Source organism: Erinaceus europaeus, chromosome 18 (genome assembly GCF_950295315.1).
Source record: "Erinaceus europaeus chromosome 18, mEriEur2.1, whole genome shotgun sequence".
NCBI lineage: Eukaryota > Metazoa > Chordata > Mammalia > Eulipotyphla > Erinaceidae > Erinaceus > Erinaceus europaeus.
The window spans coordinates 75,929,547-75,948,264 of record NC_080179.1 but is presented as its reverse complement, the minus strand read 5'-3'; the positions used below and the strand labels follow the sequence as shown (position 1 = coordinate 75,948,264).

Sequence of the window (18,718 nt, the reverse complement as noted above, 5' to 3'; positions counted from 1 at the left end):
CTACCATCCAACTCCTGTTAGTTGATTTTTATTTGTCCTACTTGTCCTTCCTTTTTATTCTTTTACTACTTTCAGTGCTTTTTAATTTCTTTCTAATTATTGCCACAAGGGTTATCACTGGGGCTCTGTTCCGACACTATAAATCCACTGCTGCTGGTGGCCATTTTTCTTTTCTTTTTCTTTCTATTTTTATTTGAAAAGACAGAGAGAAATTGAGGGGACGAGGAGATAGAGAGGAGAGACAAAGAGATACCTGCAGACCAACTTCATCACTCATGAAGCATCCCCCCTGCTGGTGGGGACCAGGGGTTCGAACCTGGGTCCTTGCATATAGTAGTGTGCTTTCAATAGGCTGTGCACTTTTTTTTTTAATTCTATTGGGGGAATGATATTTTATAAGATTTTATTACATGCGTACAGTTTCTTATTCCCTTGATTGGTTCTGGCACACCACACCCACCACCAACTGCCATCTCCCTCTCCCATAGTGCATTGAGACCACAATGCCCTTTCAGCCCTAGCGTCCTTCCGCTCCCTCCACCCACACTTCAGAGTCCATGTCTTTGCTGCAGTAGACCAAAGCTAGTCTAAGTGTCAGCATATCACCCCCTTCTCCCCAGTTTTTGGTTTCTTTTTTAAATTTAATTTTTTTATTTTAAATTTATAAAGTGGAAATGTTGACAAGACCATAGAATAAGAGGGGTACAATTCCACACAATTCCCACCACTAGAGCTCCCATACCCTCCCTTGAAAGCTTTCCTATGCTTTATCCCACTGGGAGCATGCACCCAGGATAATTATGGGGTGCAGAAGGTGGAACCTGGCTTCTGTAACTGCTTCTCTGCTGAACATTGGCAGGTTGATCCATAGTCATAGCTTGTCTCTCTCTTTCCCTAGTGGGACAGGGCTCTGGAAAGGTTGGATTCCAGGACAAATTGGTGAGGTCGTCAGGGAAGTCAGGTTGCCGTTGTGGTAGCTAGCACCTGGTGGCTGAAAAAGCATTAAGATATAAAGTAGAACAAATTGTTAAGTAATCAGGAACCAGAGGCAAGAATATAACAGATTTTTTGGTTTCTTAAGCTCTCCTATTGTTTTTACAGCTCCTTTAGTCCTTGTGACTGAGCAAGAGTTGAGGATTAACACACGAAAGTTAGAAGCCAAGAGTTTTTATTGCAGGGTTAGTAAGCAAAGTTACTCATAGCATGAGAGGGCTCCCTTCTCAGAAAGGAAATGGGCCCTGAAGTACAGGACTGAATGTATTTTAAAAGTTTGGGAGTTTTGAATTTATGTCATTGACTGACAGGCTGGGGCACACACAGTCAGTAGTGCTCTGGGCATGTGCCTACCCATGGTGCATACAGGAAAAACCCACAGGGCTGGGGCAACAGATGACAGTGCTAACTGGTTACAATGACGTTTTAATGAAGCGGTTACCCATATCTCCTCTCTGCCTGCTCTACCCATGGTGATTGACAAGTGGACTTCATTTCCCTCACCCTGTGAGGCGGCATTATCTTTGGCTTTATTAGTCCACCAGTTGGTAGATACTTGGGAGCTGACCAAGCAGCTTGAGTTCCTGTGTTGACCTACACATACTCTATACTGTTTTCAGTTCTTTCTTGTGTTGGACAAGTGTGAGACAGTCTAGTTATCCTTGGCAGAACTTATCTGACCATGAGCTTTGCCACCTCACATTTTGTTCCTGGGTCTTTCCTGTGTGGTTTTAGGTGAGTTTACACCTAGTTGACCTGCTTGTAGCATTTTGTTCTTTGTAAGATGGATAGGAAACAGCTTCTCCCCATAACTTCCACTGAAAGGTCAGTGACGCTCCTAGCTGCTTGCTAGCCTACTTTCACAGCATGAGTGAGATTGTCTGGTGTTCCTCCTCCTCCTCAGCTTATCTCACTCATCATGATTCCTCTGAGTTACATCCATAATGTAGCAAATGAAATTTCATCACTTATTAATTGGAGTAGGTAAGTCTAGTGGAGAGTTTTTAATGATTTAAATTTTTTTTAAATGTATTTATTCCCTTTTGTTGCCCTTGTTGTTTTATTGCTGTAGATATTATTGTTGTTATTGATGTTGTCATTGTTGGATAGGACAGAGAGAAATGGAGAGAGGAGGGGAAGACAGAGAGGGGGAGAGAAAGACAGACACCTGCAGACCTGCTTCACCGCCTGTGAAGCGACTTCCCTGCAGGTGGGGAGCCGGGGCCTCAAACCAGGATCCTTACACCGGATTTCAAACATTTTACCCCCTCTCCTTTTTGGCTCATATGTCTACACTTCTTTTTGTGTGATTTTTGCAGTTTTTCACCTGTATTTATCATTGTCAGTTTTCAAATAATAATGTTGACTTATGAGTGAGGCGTGGAGTTTTAACATTACTTTCCATTTAGCCTTCTGTGCTCTCTTAGCTTTCACTGTCAGACACATTGCTCATATAGACTCCACACTGCATTGCTATTTTGTTTTTTTTGCTTTAAAATTTTTTCTAAAGTATTTTATTAATTTATTATAATAAATTAATTATAATAAATAATTTATTATAAATTATTATATTAATTTATTATAAATTAATTATAATAAATTAATAAAATGCAGAGAAATGCAGAGCAAGACACAGAGAGAAATACCAGAGCACTGCACAGCTCTGGCTTATGGTGGTACGGGGATTGAACCTGGGACTTTGGAGCCTCAGGCATGAGAGTCTTCTTTGCATAACCATTATGCTGTCTTTCCCCACCCCCGCCTGAGATTTAAATAACTTAAAATTTTAATTGTGTGCACTACACATAGAATAAGCCAGCTTGTTTTTTAGTTTAAATTTCAGTAATATTACACATTTACATTATTGTGAAACCAAAACCCAGAACTTTTGTTTTCCATTTTGTAAATAGTGAAATTCTGTATCCATTAAACAGTGATTTCTCATTCTTCCCTTCCTACTCTGAGTAATCACCACTCCATTATCTGTTCTTTTATTTGGGCAGTTCATACGGTGGTCCAGGTGGAGTCCACGTGGTGTGTGCCTTTTTCTGTGACTGTTGTATTTTCCCTATAGCCTCAGATGCTTAAGGTCTGTGCATGTTGTAGCATGTGTCAGACTGTCATTCCTCCTAAAGGCTATTGACTCGCGCGCGCGCACACACACACACACACACACACTCACACAGTTTATTAATTCACCACTTGCTAGATACTTGGGCAGCTGACCAAGCAACTTGGGTTCCTATTGTAAATAAAAATGCTGACACAAATATACTGCTACAGTGTTTTCAGTTTATCTGAATATATGACACATCTTTGTTTTGCGAGTCTGACTGCCGCCTTGATCACTTTCTTTTCCCTGGTAGTCTGTGTGTTTTTCTATGTCCTTGACAAAGGACAGATGATGTGTCTTGGTGTACGCGCATTTAGGTTTAGGAATTTGGTTTTCTCTAATTCATCCTTGATGGTGCTAATTGTGCTTTCTGCCTCTGTTATTCTGCTCTCTCTTCCCTCTGCTGTTTCTGTAGCTCGACTATGTCGTCATCCTGTTGCTTTACTGTATTAGCTTGTTCAGTGAGTCGTGCTCTTGACTCAGCTATTTCAGCCTCTAATGACCTCGAGACAGTGTTTTCTTTCAGTGTCTGATTTTGTTGTTTCCCCACTTCTGATAATACTATTTTTAAAAGCTTTCCTCAATAGCAATGATGATGATAATAATAATAATGACAACACAGGCAACAAAATGGGAAAAATGGCCTCCAGGGGCAGGGGATTCATAGTGCAGACACCGAGCCCCAGCAATAACCTTGGAGGCAAAAAAAAAAACAAAAAAAAAACTACTGTTTTGGTAGCTTTTACACTTCTTTCCATAACAAGACTACAAAAAACAAGACTTTTTTTTTCCCTTTTGCAGGATACTGCAATTGAAGATCACAAAAAAATTGAAGCATTAAAATTAGAAAACAAAAAACTAGAAAAACAAAAAGGAGAATTAATTTTAGGATTCAAAAAACAATTAAAATTAATTGATATTTTAAAAAGGCAGAAGGTGAGTTTCTCTCTGATAAAACACAAAGTTATAATAAACCATAGTTATTATTTAGTCCTCAGTACTGAAATATTTAGTATTTTTACTTTGTTTTTGGATAGAGTTAGAAATTGAAAGGGAAGAGGGAGAAAGAAACAAACACCTGCAACACTGCTTTGCCACTTGGGAAGCATCCCCCCCAACACACACACACACACACACACACACACACACACACACACACACGTGTGGACCAAGGCTTGAACCCAGGTCTGTACACAGGACGACATATGCACTCTACTGGATGCACTGCCTGGCTAGTCTTCCTAATTGAGATACATTTCAGGTAGAGATGTGTCTTCCACGTAGCTGGGTATTTTCAGGTAGACAGACCAGTGCGTATAACACGGGACTTGCGGGCGTGTACAGTGCTTCCTGACTAATGAGGAGCATGAAGTGTGAGAGGCTGAGCGTCTTAGCGGATCTGTTTGATTCTTGAAAGTGAAAAACTGATTTCAAACTGCTATTGTTTCCTTCTCTGCACATTGGCTGTCGTGGTAAGAAGATAGGAATTCATTGCCCTGCCGCTTTCCATATTTACAGAGATGACTAAAGTCCATTGTCCTCTCAATGCTAGCTCTGTATCACCTCTGGACAGAGAGGCTGTTTCCCCTTTGAGAGAGACATCAGCACACTGCTCCCTCATTTAGCGCATCCTGAGGATGGAGCTGGGGCCTGAAGAGTGGAATACTAGCTCTACCTGAGCTGCCACCTCAGGCCCTGGACCAGTAAGCTATGTCATGCTCACCCGTGAATGTGATCACCACTTCAGATACCGCGTTTATTAGAATCAGAGCACACACACACATAACATGATGATGTATAAACACACTTTCACAAGTTTCTTGTTCTGTGGTCTAAATACTAAATTAAAACAATATTTTTCTAAAAACACAGATGCACATCGAAGCTGCCAAGATGCTGTCTTTCACTGAAGAGGAATTTATTAAGGCGCTCGAGTGGGGAGATTCCTAAGTGGTGTATTCAGTCTCTGTGACTGTGACGGTGTGTGATGTGAACACATGCACATACAAGTTTTACTGGTTTGTATTATTTTCAGTCTTTTATAAGTAACGGAGATACCTGAAACAGTTTCAAAAAGAATTGCCTGTTTAGATATTAGAAAAAGAAAATATTTTCATAAAATAAAGCAACAAGAATCAAACTTGTTTCTGCTATCTTTCTGTTATTCTAGCCTTGTTAGAAATGTTCTTGAATATGATTAACAATTCATCTGAGAAAAATTAATAAAAGTTCTTGTTGGCAATTGAGCACATTAGGTAGGAAATAAAACACTTGAAATTCCTTACTCTCTACCTTTCTTACCTGAGGGCAGGAAAAGGTCCTTCAGCCTCAGTATAGCTCCATAGGCCGCATCACTGAACTAAACGATGGAGCTGGGGGCTGGGTGGCGGTGCACCAGGTTAAGCGCTTATAGTGTGAAGCACAGAGCCCTGTGCAAGGATCCTGGTTCGAGCAACCCACCTATGGGGGGTTGCTTCACAAGCAGTGAAGCAAGTTTGCAGGTGTCTCTCTCTCTGTCTCTCCCTCCTCTCTCAATTTCTTTCTGTTCCATCCAAAAAACAAAATAAAGTAAAATAGAAAAAAAAAAAAAGGCCACAGGAGCACCCCAGCAATAACCCTAGAAGCAAGCAAAAAATAATAAATAAATAAAGCTATAGTACAAAGTCCATGGGGAATAGGCAGGGAAATAGGGTAATAAAGAGAACACGGTGTCTTAGCTTGACTCTATATTTATTTTTACACGGGGCATACTGCAATAATGTCGGTGATAGAATTCAAATGTTCAGATTCCCAGGACAAAAACAAGCCCCAATGTAACTGAAAGCAAATTTTAAAGTTAAATGTTTCATGGTTTGCTTAACTTTATCAAATGTGTTCTCATAGATAAAACTATTTACAGATGATGAAAGAGAGATGTTTGGCATCACCCAGGGCTGACCTATAAAACACACTACACTGACATCTAGTGGTGACATGCAGAAGAATCCGGTTATTCCCAACCTGGAATCACTTCTCTCGAGGGATTTCATTCCTTTTCTGATAAGCTTTCCTGAAGTCTTCACCAAGCATGTCGATATCATCCTCTTTTTTAAATACTCCCTGCAAGAAAGAAAGTTTAGATGTCAATTCCACTAAGTGCTTGCAAACTAGTAAATGTACAGCAGACATGGCAATTTGTACAATTATCTCCAAGGTCATGAAATCAGTTTAATATATTTAAAACGTGTGGCCACACACACACACACACACACACACACACTCACTCCATTACTGGAATGTGTGTGTGTGTGCTTTTATAAAGCACTGCTCAGCTCCGGCTGCTGCTGCTGGTGGTGGTGGGGTGATGGGGGAGTTTGAATGTGGGACTTCTGAGCCTCAGGCATGAGGGTCTTTTTGCATAACCATTTGCTATCTACCTCCTTGTAATTGGGGCCAAAATCCATTTAATATATTTAAAAAGTCACTATATATATGTATATATATTTTTATTTTTTCTTCTCCAGGGTTATCACTGGGGCTCAGTGCCTACACTGTTGAGTCCACTGCTCCTGGTGGCCATCTTTTCTCCATTGTTGTCATTGTTGGATAGGACCGAGAGAAATGGAGAGAGGAGGGGAAGACAGAGAGGGGGAGAGGAAGACAGACACCTGCAGACCTGCTTCACCACCTGTGAAGCGACCCCTCTGTAGGTGGAGAGCCGGGGGCTCGAACTGAGATCCTTGCATCGGTCCTTGTGCTTTACATGATGTGTGCTTAACCTGGTGCACTACTGCCCAGCCCCCCCAGTCACTATATTTTAAAAACATGGATACACACACACACACGCTTGCTCCATTACTGAAATTTCTAATAGGGGAAGAATGGCAAATTTGTATTTACATGAATTTAGATGTTTAAGTGAACTATTCAGACTATGAATCAAAAGAACGACTATAGTCCCAGTATATAGTCATATATATATATATATATATATTAAATATTTATTTTATTTATTTATTCCCTTTTGTTGCCCTTGTTGTTTTATTGTTGTAGTCGTTGTTGGATAGGACAGAGAGAAATGGAGAGAGGAGGGAAGACAGAGAGTGGGAGAGAAAGACAGACACCTGCAGACCTGCTTCACCGCCTGTGAAGCGACTCCCCTGCAGGTGGGGAGCTGGGTTCGAACCGGGATCCTTATGCTGGTCCTTCTGCTTTGTGCCACCTGCGCTTAACCCGCTGTGCTACAGCCCGACACCCATATATATATTTTTTTATAGAAGTATTTTCAAAACTTCAGATCACTTAATATGTAGTTATAACCCTCTGTTGAAGAGCAGACCTGTTTCCACTCAAGTGCGCGTCTGCTGCTGGTGTGCCCAGTGAGAAGATTCACGACTCATGAGCTGTGCCTGCAGGACCCCACAGTGGCTGTAGGTAGCTTAAGATCTAGATCTCCTTCAGAGAAGGGAGGAAATGACATCTAAGAGCTGAACTCTGTAAACCTATCTCATACTTCTAAGAATGTGTCACAACCAGTTCTTTCATTTTAGGGGTGTCCAGTAACTGGACAAAAATTTCACTGTTGTTTCCTGACATAAGTGAGTGAAGGGAGTCGGGCGGTAGCGCAGCGGGTTAGGCACATGTGGCACAAAGAGCAAGGACCTGTGTCAGGATCCCGGTTCGAGCCCCCGGCTCCCCACCTACAGGGGAGTCGCTTCACAGGTGGTGAAGCAGGTCTGCAGGTGTCTGTCTTTCTCTCCCCCTCTCTGTCTTCTCCTCCTCTCTCCATTTCTCTGTCCTATCCAACAACGACGGCATCAATAACAATAATAGTAACTACGACAGTAAAAAAAAATGTGGAAAAAAAAAGAAGTGAGTGAAACCTGGGGCCTCTGAAAGCCTGACACGTGTTTCTTCCCCACTACCACTCACTTAACCTAGAGGTGAACCATCTTACCTTGGGTAGGTAGCCTAGCAGGCGTGTGGCATGCTCCTTGAGAAGCCGCAGCCTCTCTTCCTCAATAACCGCGTTAATGCATCCTTGTTGCCTTTGTTGCACCTGCCACTCTTCCAGTTCTTGTTGCTAGAAATACAGAAAAGTATAATTAGTTGCCACAAAATACACTTATGTTTCAAAATGTGGTCAAGCAAAGTTGATTCCTGTGGTAAACTCAGCCAGAAATTAAATTTTAAATAAAAGTTTTAACGATTTATTCACACTTTTAAAAGATGCTCATAGTTGATGTTTTTGTAGACTACTTATATATATATATATATATATATATATAATATGTTTTACAGTTACCAGTCCCTTAAAGTTAAAAGGATAATAGTTAACGGGCTGGAAGTTTTAGGAAGTTTTTCAGAATATCTTCATTACTAAGGAAAAAATGTTTAAGAAAATGTTATTTTCCAAAGTAGTGTTTTAATTCAACAGAAATTTTAAAGAGTACATCCATATTTTTAAATATTTTATTTACTATTTATTGGGTAGAGGCAGAAAGAAACTCAGTAGGGAGGAGTAATAGAGGGAGAGAGAGAGGGAGAGATTCTGCAGCACTACTTCACCACTTGAAAAGCTTTTTGCCTACATATAGGAATCAGGGGCTTGAACCCGGGTCCTTATATACTACACTATGTGAATCAACCAAGACGGCTACCACCCAGCCCCGATTCAACTAATATTGGTTAAATGTATACATATACTGGGTACGCACAGCTTACAGTACAGCATACACGATCCCTCTCCTCTACCAAGACATCCATGCTTACAGAACTATTCTCAAATGAACTGGATTTATCTTTATAATCATTTAAATATTTTTTTCTTAACTAAGATAAACTCATTGATGGCATACACTTAGTGGTCTTTATGGTCTCAACACTAAACCAGCGTAAGGATCCTGGTTTGAGCCCCCAGCTCCCCACCTGCGGGGGTGGGGGGGTCACTTCACAAGCAGGCCCATAGGTGTCTGTCTTTCTCTCCCCCTCACTGTCTCCCTCTCCTCTCCATTTCTCTCTGTCCTGTCCAACAACAATGACAGAAATAATAACCACAACAAGGGCAACAAAAGGGAAAAAAATGGCCTCCAGGAGCAGTGGATTCGTAGTGTAGGCACCGAGCCCAGCAATGACCCTGGAGGCAAAAAAAAAAAAACACACACACACACACAAAAAAAAAAAAAAAACCAACAAAAAACATCTTTATTGGATAGAGACAGCCAGAAATCAAGAGGGAAGGGGGTGATAGAGAGAGACAGACAGACATCTGGAACTTCACCAAATGCACAGCTTTCCCCCTGCAGCCAGGGGCTCAAAGTCGAGTCTTTGCTTTAAGTAGTGTGTGTGCTTAGCCCAGTACACCACCACCTGGCCTCCCCATAAGCAATCTATAGATTCAATGCAATCCATGTTAAAATCCCAGTGACATTTTAAGAACACAACAACTTATTCAAAAATTCGTGTGGAACTATTTAAAAAACCACAAATAGCAAAAGCTCTCCTGAGGAAAAAGAAAGAATGAGGCTTCATGGTTCCTGACTTCAGGTTATACGACAAAGCAATAGTAGTTAAAACAGTGCGGCACTGGAACAAAAATGGACACATGGACCAATGGAGTAAGAGAGCCCAGAATCAGATCTACACATAGAGGCATATATACAACAAAGGGGCCCAAACTGCCCAATATGGAGAAGAAGGTCTCTAGCAAATGGTACTGGGAGTACTGGACAGCTACGTGCAGAAAAATGAAACCAGAACACCAGTTAATACCGTAAGCCAAAGTCACCTCAAAATGAATTAATGATCTGGACATTAGACCTGAAAGTATAAGATACATCAGGAAAACATTTTGTGACATGAACACTAAGGCTGTATTTGGAGACTCCACCTCAGGGGCAAGGGAAACAAAAGCAAGATTGGACTGTATCAAATTAAAAAGCTTCTACACACCCAGAGAAAATTCCGTAAGGATAGACAGGAAACCTAGCAACTGAGAGAACATATTTACACACCATATTCAGACAAGCAGCTGATATCAAACATCTATAAAGGACTCATATATCTCAACAAGAAGGAAAAAATGGGCAGAATATATGAGTAGCCTGTTCTTTAAAGAAGAGATACCCAGTAGCACACAGATATAAAGAAATGTTCCAATTCACTCATCACCAGAGAAATGCGGATTTAAGCCAATGTGAACCACCCCACACCAGTTAGAATGGTCTTCATTAACAACAGGAGAAGATAAGTGTTGGGAAGGATGTGGAGAGAAAGGAACTCTTTGACATGCTGGTGGGAATGCAAACTGGTGGACCGCAAGGAGAACAGTGTGGAGAACCCTAAATCAAATACAGATGGAAATACCTTACGATCCAGCAATTCCACTCCTAGGCACTTATCCCAAAGAGATCATAAAAAGACACTGATTCAAAGGGATATATGTACCCACATGCATAGCTGCGTTATTCACAGTAGCCAAAATATGAAAGCAACCAGACTGCCCCATAACAGTTGACTGAATAAAAAAGTTACTGGACGTATATTCATTCCATGGAGTACTACTCACCAATATAAAGTATTGTATCCTTTGGGATACAATGGATGGAATTAGAGAAGATTACACTTAGCAAAGAAGATAAACTCCAGGGTGGCTGTACTTGTGGAATTTAGAGAATTAAACTTGAAAACAAACAAAAAAAGTCAACCTATATCCAAGACTGGAAAACGATAGTGGTTAACCTTAGTGGTGGGAAAGGTGCTATTATAATCCTATTAATTTTCAGTCTCATAGGTCACTATTAGTTTATCATGTCAGGGGATATAGATTTAATGCTTCAAGTTCCCTAGCTGCCTAGACCATAGCTCTGGGTCTACTTACCTTAGTATTTCATGTTTCAGATTTGTAAAATGATCAAATTCTGACACTGGGCTTCAATTGTTAAAGGAGCTCTAAAAATATATTTGCATGTATAGTTTTTTAAATATCTAAGTTGTCCATAACCTTAATCCAGATAGATCAAAACCATTTGTCCCTGTCAGTATTTAAGATAGAGTGATTAGCAGATATCCCTGAAGGGCACAAGGCCTAGTGAGGTCAAGTATATTATAGCAGTTCCTAACCATTGGATTTTCATAGAAAAAACAAACCCCCAACTCATTTGGTCATAATAATTAACTACTGCTATTTTAAACTCTTTCTAAGACTACAAGAAACCCTTCCCATTTGGGAATAAGATCCTTATTCCTCCTAGTCCTGGACCCCTAGGACTACGCCCATATTTCTTGATGTTCCTTCTGACACCTTACTGTCATACTGCTTCTGTCAACTTCAGCTAAATTAAGACTACCAATGCTGCTACTGACTTGTTACTGCGGATTGTTGCCAGAGACACCAAGCCTCAGGTGTCAACCTGCCAACCCCTCTAATCTGGTTAGGTCTTCTCTAACACATGGGACTACCTAATTCCATTTCAGGCGACACATTATCTAACAAAGTTATAGATACTGGGTACAGGCCAGGGCCTAAAGTAGTGGGTCCAGGTGTGCATGTGTCCATAAGCAAGGAACAATTATCTACCTCAAAGCAAAAGTGGTTAGACTTAGGCCTCCATGGTTAGACTTAGGCCTAAGAAGCCTGGGATCCTACTAGAAGGGCCTAAAGAAGGCATCAGAAATTCTCTAACCAGTTATGACTTAACCTCCTGAGCCTGGCAACCTAATAGGCCCAAAGAAAGCCTAATACTGGTTTGGATACAACGAATGACACTCAACACTTAGACAACTGGAAGCAAGTCTAAGCTCGTCAGGTAAAGAAAGGACTGCAAAAGCCAGGTAAGGGCGAGAGACTGGCTCGCTTGAAGAGGGCCTTTTTGGTCACTACTAGACCACCTATCATTTCATAGACCTCTAGTAGAATCCTCTCTCCACCACCATTTGGTCACTTCCATAAGGAATGTCATCATCATGAGGCCTCTTGTGGGCCACGCCGGGAACTTGCCTGCCCTATAAAGTGGCAATTGTAGGGACTGCCCCACTCTCCAAAGAGCGGCTGGGCTATCCTGCTCTGCCACTCGAAGTGTGGTCCTGAAATAAATGCAGCCTAGACTGTTCCCTGCTGTCACCATGAACTGTGATCTCAGACTGGCCGGGACTCAGAGGTTACATAGGCTCCTGTGCTAAATATGAATATATATGGGCCCTGGGTCTGCCTGATGAGTAAGTAGTTGATTTTCTTCATAGATTGTTTTCAATATTGGGAGCTACTCTCTGTCCTAATCTAACTTTCTATATCTAGGCAGACAGCCTTACCAATGTGTCCTGGAACCTCACCTTTCCAGAGCTCTACCCCACTAAGGAAATATAGAACAGGCTAGGGGTATGGATTGACCTGGCAACACCCATGTTCAATGGAGAAGCAATTACAGAAGCTAGAATTCCCACCTTCTGCACTCCAAGAAGAAATTAGTCTATCCTTCTAGTGGGCGAGAAATGATATGGGGGGAGACGACCAGAGGACCCTGAACTCCAACCCCATTAAGACCCAGAGAGAGAAGAGGAAAAAGAGAGAGACATTCAGACGTGGTAATAGGTGTAGGTATGACTTGGAAAGGAAGAGAAGATGGGACCATGGAAAAAAATGGTCAAATACGGACAAATATAGATGGTTGTAGAAATAATAGTTAAGTCCTATCTGCGACCTGAGGACTGCTATGGCTCCCAGTGGGGGGTGGGGGGGACAGAACTCTGTTGGTGGGAACAGTGCAGAATTACGCCCGTTATCTTATAATTTAAAATATCAATATTAGATCATTAATAAAAAAATTGTATCCCTGCAAAAATAAACAGATAACTCAATAAATACAATATTCCCAGCTGTGATGGTGAACTGTGAGCTCAGACCAGCGGGCTCAAAGATCACACAGGCCCCTGTGCTATGTGGGCCCTGGGTCAGGCTGATGGGGTAAACAGTTAATTATGGTCAGAGATTTTCTTCAATACTGAGAGCTACTCTCTGCCCTAATCTAATTTTTTTTGCCCTATTCTCAACTCTGACACCATCTTTGCAGACAGTATTTTCAGTCCACCTCCATGTTAGCTATCAAACACAAGCAAAAACTCAAACAGTCATAGGTCCCTAGGAACACACTTAAAATAGACCTCCTCACTTGTTTCCACCCTAAGATCCCTACTGTCATCTGCTCTATTTCTACATTTTGATTCCTGCTTATTAATCAGTATGTCCTGCTTTACAGTCTTAGTGCCTTTCAACCACCAAGTTGGTGATGCCACTCTCATTCCATCCTGACCTCCCTGGGCAGGCAGCCTCACCAATTGTTGGGTAGTTGCCATCTCCCCCTGGCTTCTGCTTAACCATATGCCTATATAGGGATTTTACTGATCCAAAGCTTTGGTCTATTTACATAAATCACTTTTACATAAAGCACTCCAGGGCATTGGTGGTTCTATGATAGGATTCTCTCCTGCTCCACCCCCTCCTTGTCACACACTGATCCCTTCTTTGTCACACTCTGATTTTCACCAGTCACTTTTCTTTCCACCCTCTCTATATCACATCCTGTTTCCACCCTACTTGGAGAGTATAAAAACAGCTGCTCTTCTGATTAAAGACACTTGGAAATTGCTTTCCGGCTCCGAGGGTTCCAGAGTGTATCTCCTGCGGAAGTTGGTGCAGCACGAGTTCCTGATCCCTCTCCCACACAGCAGCCTAGATCAGCTCCCGTTGAGTTCTCTCCAACCCAGAGAGCACTAGCTCGGGAAGAAGTACCCTCAGGCTATCCCGGCATCTGGCGCCTGAACAGGGACCCGTAAGCAGCAGATTTACAAGAAGACATCTTAGATAAGTACACACCTTTTGGGTATCTGCAATATTGTGTTAAGGCACTGTGATTTTTTTTCTTTCTTATTGTTTTCCGGAGATCTTTCCACCATGGAAAATCTTTTCCAAAGCCTGCATTCTTTTTCCAGTATACAATTTTTATATATCTGGGACATTTTTCTCAGGGCTTCACCTTATATCCTGTTGGTCATCATAGCAGCTTTTAAGGGATATATAGGTCAACCTCTCAAAAGGCTTAAGGACCTAGAGGCTGAGGTCAAAGAGATAAAGGAAGTAATCATAGAACTTAACCAGCACCTTAAAAACAAGAAGAAGCAAAGGCCTGTCGTGATCTTGACCCACCCTAATTCCTCTGCATCTTGCCCTGAGGCCCCTATTTTGGCATCTTGCCCTGAGGCCCCTATTTTGGCAGACATGTGTCCGAATTCTCCTTTGGACTCCACAGCCACTTCTTCGGCCACCCCCATTTTGGCAGAAACGTGTCCGGAACCTCCTGCTGCCTCCACGGCTACTTCTTCACCCACCCCTGTTTGGATAGACACATGTCCGAATTCTCCTATAGCCTCCAAAACCACTTCTTCGGCCACTTGTCCAGAAGCTTCCACTTCGATGACTCCTCCTACCGCTACACACTTATCAGAGCAAGTCCACACATTTCCGGTCAATGTTGCCCCCAATAGACAAAAACCTCAGGCCTGGTATCCATATTCCGCCACAGACCTGAAGGAACTACGCTAGGCTATCAAAGATGACGGTGTTCATGCCCCATGGACCAGGTCCATTTTACAAGGCCTGCTTCAGAACCTTAATACCCCTCAAGATTGGAGAGATGTGACTCGTGCTACGCTCCCAGGCCCCCTCTTCCTGCAATGGGAGGCATTCTTTCGCGACGAATGTTTACAACAATCGTGGAAAAATATTCAAAATCAGCCAGAGGGTAATTTTGATGCATTGTTTGGAACAGGCCAATTAGAAACAGGGATTCAACAGGCGGAAGCCAAGTTTCCAGCGGGGTATTTTGATCAAGTACGCCTGTGTGCATTAAAAGCATGGGAGCGATTAACACCACCCATGGGAGCAGCCTCAGCCCCCATTCTCTCCCTGCAACAAGAACCTGATGACTCCCTCGCTAAATTCATTGCCAGGGTCCAGTCGAGTTTGGAAAGGAAGATTTATAATCCTGACGCTCGTTTTCTCCTTCTGCGATCCATAGTCTGGGATGGAATGCTTCCGCATTTTCGACAGGCCTGTATCACTCTTAAAAACGAACACCCAGATACTTGGATTCTAGCTACACAGGATCTCAGATCAAGCTCTTTTCAAGGACCTATGTTACAGGCCTATGCAGCTACCTTACATAAGCAAAAAGGAGCTTGCTTTCAGTGCGGTCGCCAAGGGCATTGGCGTAACCAATGTCCAGAAAATAGACCGCGACCCCGCCTCCAGTCAGGGCGACCCCACCTCCAGTCAGGGCGACCCCACCTCCAATCAGGGCAACCCCGCCTCCAGACAGAGAATCAGAGACCACGAATGCCTTGTCCCAGATGCCAGAAAGGATTTCACTGGAGGAGAGATTGTTGGTCAAGGTTCCATAGGAACGGCACGCCTCTGCCAAATGTAAACAGGGATTTAAACTAGGTATGGGGCTTCCCTTAGCCCCGCCCCCAAGAGGGAAGGAAGCAGGTCGTCCGCTTGGTGCTGTGCCCTTCTTCCACAAACAGAAGCCCAGCTTGGGACCCAATCCATCGCTACACCCACCACGCCAAGTAACAATAACAGAGGGTGAGCAGAAGGAGGAACCCGCGGTATGTGGGAACTTCCAGCATAGAAATAACCGGCTGGAGCAAGAGAACAGCTCGAATTCAGAGCCTGAGATTTTATGGACCACCCCTGTTTTAGAAAGGGGTCACCCAACTATGACAGTAAAGATTGGTAATATTCCTTTTAAATGTTTGATTGACACGGGAGCAGATAAGACAATATTAAGACAAGCAGAGGTTCCCCAGAGTTGGGAACTCCTCCCAGGACCACGCTTACATGGTGTTGGAGGATTGACTCAGGCATTCCGCACACGAGATTCCCTTGTGTGGGAAGATCCAGAAGGGACTACCGGATGCTTTCAGCCTTTAACAGCTGATATAAGCACCAATTTATTGGGAAGAGACTTGCTGGAATCTTTAGATGTAGTGATATCCTCAGACACCTCTGCAGGACACCACACTCACTCCTGTGAGACTGCTAGACCCAACCAGCACCCCCAATACTAACTGCCACTGTTCGTAACAGAACTCCCCGCTTAGATTGGCTTTCTAATGAGCCTGTCTGGGTGGAACAGTGGCCTTTGCCTAGGGAGAAGCTAGAAATTTTAAAAAAACTCGTCCAAGAGCAGTTATCTTTGGGACACATTCGTCATTCTCGGAGCCCATGGAATACTCCAGTCTTTGTAACTAAAAAGCGCTCAGGAAAATGGCGCCTCCTCCAAGATCTTCGTGCAGTTAATAAAACCATACAGGTTTGGGGCTCCCCCCAAAGGGGTTTGCCTCTTGCTTCCGCAATTCCCACAGGAATTCCAATCATAGCTATTGATATACAGGATTGTTTTTTCTCTATTCCCTTACACCCACAAGATTGTAAACGTTTTGCTTTCTCTGTTCCTTCTATTAATAATGCCAGCCCTGCCGATAGATTTGAATGGGTGGTACTGCCCCAGGGCATGGCTAATAGTCCTACTATTTGTCAAGAGGTTGTTAAATCTGCCCTTTTCCCATATATTCATAAGGGCCTTAAGGTTTTTCATTATATGGATGACGTGTTAATATGGGGAGAATTAGACACAGATCTCTCCGCCCTACGTGATTTTCTAATCCCTGCCTTAAAGAGAAGTGGACTTAATGTAGCTCCTGAGAAGATACAGCTAATCCCTCCAATATCTTTCTTAGGCTCAGAGATTTCCCTAACGCAGATTCGTCCTTTAAAACCTTGTGTTACTTTTCCTTCTAATCTCACTCTTGCTTCTTTACAAAGTTTTCTTGGAAATTTGAATTGGCTTAGGCAGTATCTTTATCTGCCTACGAGCTGCCTGCAACCACTGTTCGATCTGTTAAAAGGAAACAAACAGCCCTCCTCAAAGCGTATGTTAACCCCCGAAGCATCCTTGGCTCTGGAAAAAGTTAACCAGGCTCTCCAGGACATGCACCTCGTTCGATTCTCCCCCTCCTCTCCAGTAAATCTTCTAATCTTTAACTCCACCCCCACGGTAGTGGGGGCATTGTGGCAGAAACATGGCGTTCTCGAATGGCTTCATACGCCAGTAGGCGGAGCTCCAAGACTCCTTACCGAGATTGATGCCTTAGCATTTATGGTTCGCCAAGGAAGAAACAGATCGGTTCAGGTCTTAGGAAGGGAACCAGATTCAATCATTCTTCCCTTTTCTCTCACTGATACAGAATGGCTCATACGCCACCATTCTCGTTTTGCCATAAGTTTAATGGGTTTTCCAGGACAATTAGATAATCATTTTCCCTCTAATAATTTGATAGCTTCTTTACCTCTGTTGCCTCTACTAGTACCTAAACTTTTCTCTCGAGATCCCATCCCCTCTGCTCCTACAGTGTTCACTGATGGTGGAAAAAAGGGAGCTGCTGCCCTTATATATTATCCAGACCAGCAATACCCCAAACCTCTCTTTACTGAACTTCCTGATAATTCCCCTCAGTACAAAGAACTTTATGCTGTTTTCCTTGCATTAAAAGCTGTACCAGAATCCTTCAACCTTTTTTCTGACAGTGTGTATACTGTTAACTTACTTGCATGGCTTGCTCGATCTTATGTAAGAATTGATGACAACCCACTTTCTCCTCTTTTAATTCAAATTGCCTCTATGCTCTGTTCTCGAACCCATCCACTGTATGTTCAGCACCTACGTTCCCACAGCTCTCTTCCTGGTCCCCTGTCCGAAGGGAATGCTGCAGCTGACCGCCTTGCCTCCACAGGAATTCTCCTAGCCTCTGTCTCTAATCCTGCTGACTTTCATTCCCTAACCCATGTTAATCTTAAAGGTCTTCGAGCTCGATTTCCTGATATTCCTCTGCCACAGTTAAAACGTATTCTTGCTACATGTTCCTCCTGTGCAGGTCTAATCAAAACACCTGCTATTCAGACTCTGGGGGTTAATCCTCGAGGTTTAAAAGCCAACGCTCTTTGGCAAATTGATGTTACCCACATACCTAACTTTGGCAAACAAAAATATGTGTTCATCTCAATTGATACCTTCTCTAAGTTTATGTGGGCTACAGCTCAGACTGGAGAAAACTCAAAAAAGCTTATAAGCCATATGCTCTCCTGTTTTGCTGTAATGGGCTTACCTCTTCAACTTAAAACGGATAATGGACCTGCTTTTACCAGCAAACAATTTAAAGATTTTTGTTCCCTCTGGAACATTACTCATACTACAGGCATTCCGTATAATCCACAGGGACAAGGCATTGTTGAGAGGGCCCATCAAACTCTTAAGGCTCAATTAAATAAAGAAAAAGGGGAAATGTACCCCCCTAATATCCAGCTGGCAAAAGCCTTAACTACATTAAATCTCTTTAATATTTACAAAAACTCCGACCAACCTCCTATAATTCTTCATTGGCAAACACCACCCACCCTCCCAGCTATTAAAGTCAAATGGAAAGTCCCACTTGATAAAATTTGGAAAGGACCTGACCCCCTGTTGACTATGGGGAGGGGTTTCGCATGTATTTTTCCACAAAATTACTCCAAGCCTG

The 18,718-nt window shown here is 42.6% G+C and overlaps 2 protein-coding genes across 7 annotated transcripts in view; one reads left to right on the top strand and one right to left on the bottom strand.

The window, feature by feature from the left end:
- The window catches only part of TEX9 (testis expressed 9), a 28,879-nt gene extending 23,629 nt beyond the window's left edge, over nt 1-5,250 (top strand). For 5 of the 6 annotated variants that reach the window (XM_060178219.1, XM_060178224.1, XM_060178222.1 and 2 more), the window contains 2 exons: nt 3,908-4,042; nt 4,979-5,250. In XM_060178219.1, the coding sequence (XP_060034202.1) occupies nt 3,908-4,042; nt 4,979-5,056 (213 nt within the window). In that variant the 3' untranslated portion in view covers nt 5,057-5,250. The remainder of the gene's footprint in view (nt 1-3,907; nt 4,043-4,978) is intronic. The other variant, XM_060178220.1, reaches the window with a different exon arrangement.
- Nucleotides 4,837-18,718, bottom strand: part of MNS1 (meiosis specific nuclear structural 1) — a 32,983-nt gene continuing 19,101 nt past the window's right edge. Inside the window, exons 9-10 of the mRNA XM_007520919.3 lie at nt 8,043-8,168; nt 4,837-6,205 (exon numbers count right to left, since the gene is read on the bottom strand). Of these exons, the coding sequence (XP_007520981.2) occupies nt 6,113-6,205; nt 8,043-8,168 (219 nt within the window). The 3' untranslated portion in view covers nt 4,837-6,112. The remainder of the gene's footprint in view (nt 6,206-8,042; nt 8,169-18,718) is intronic.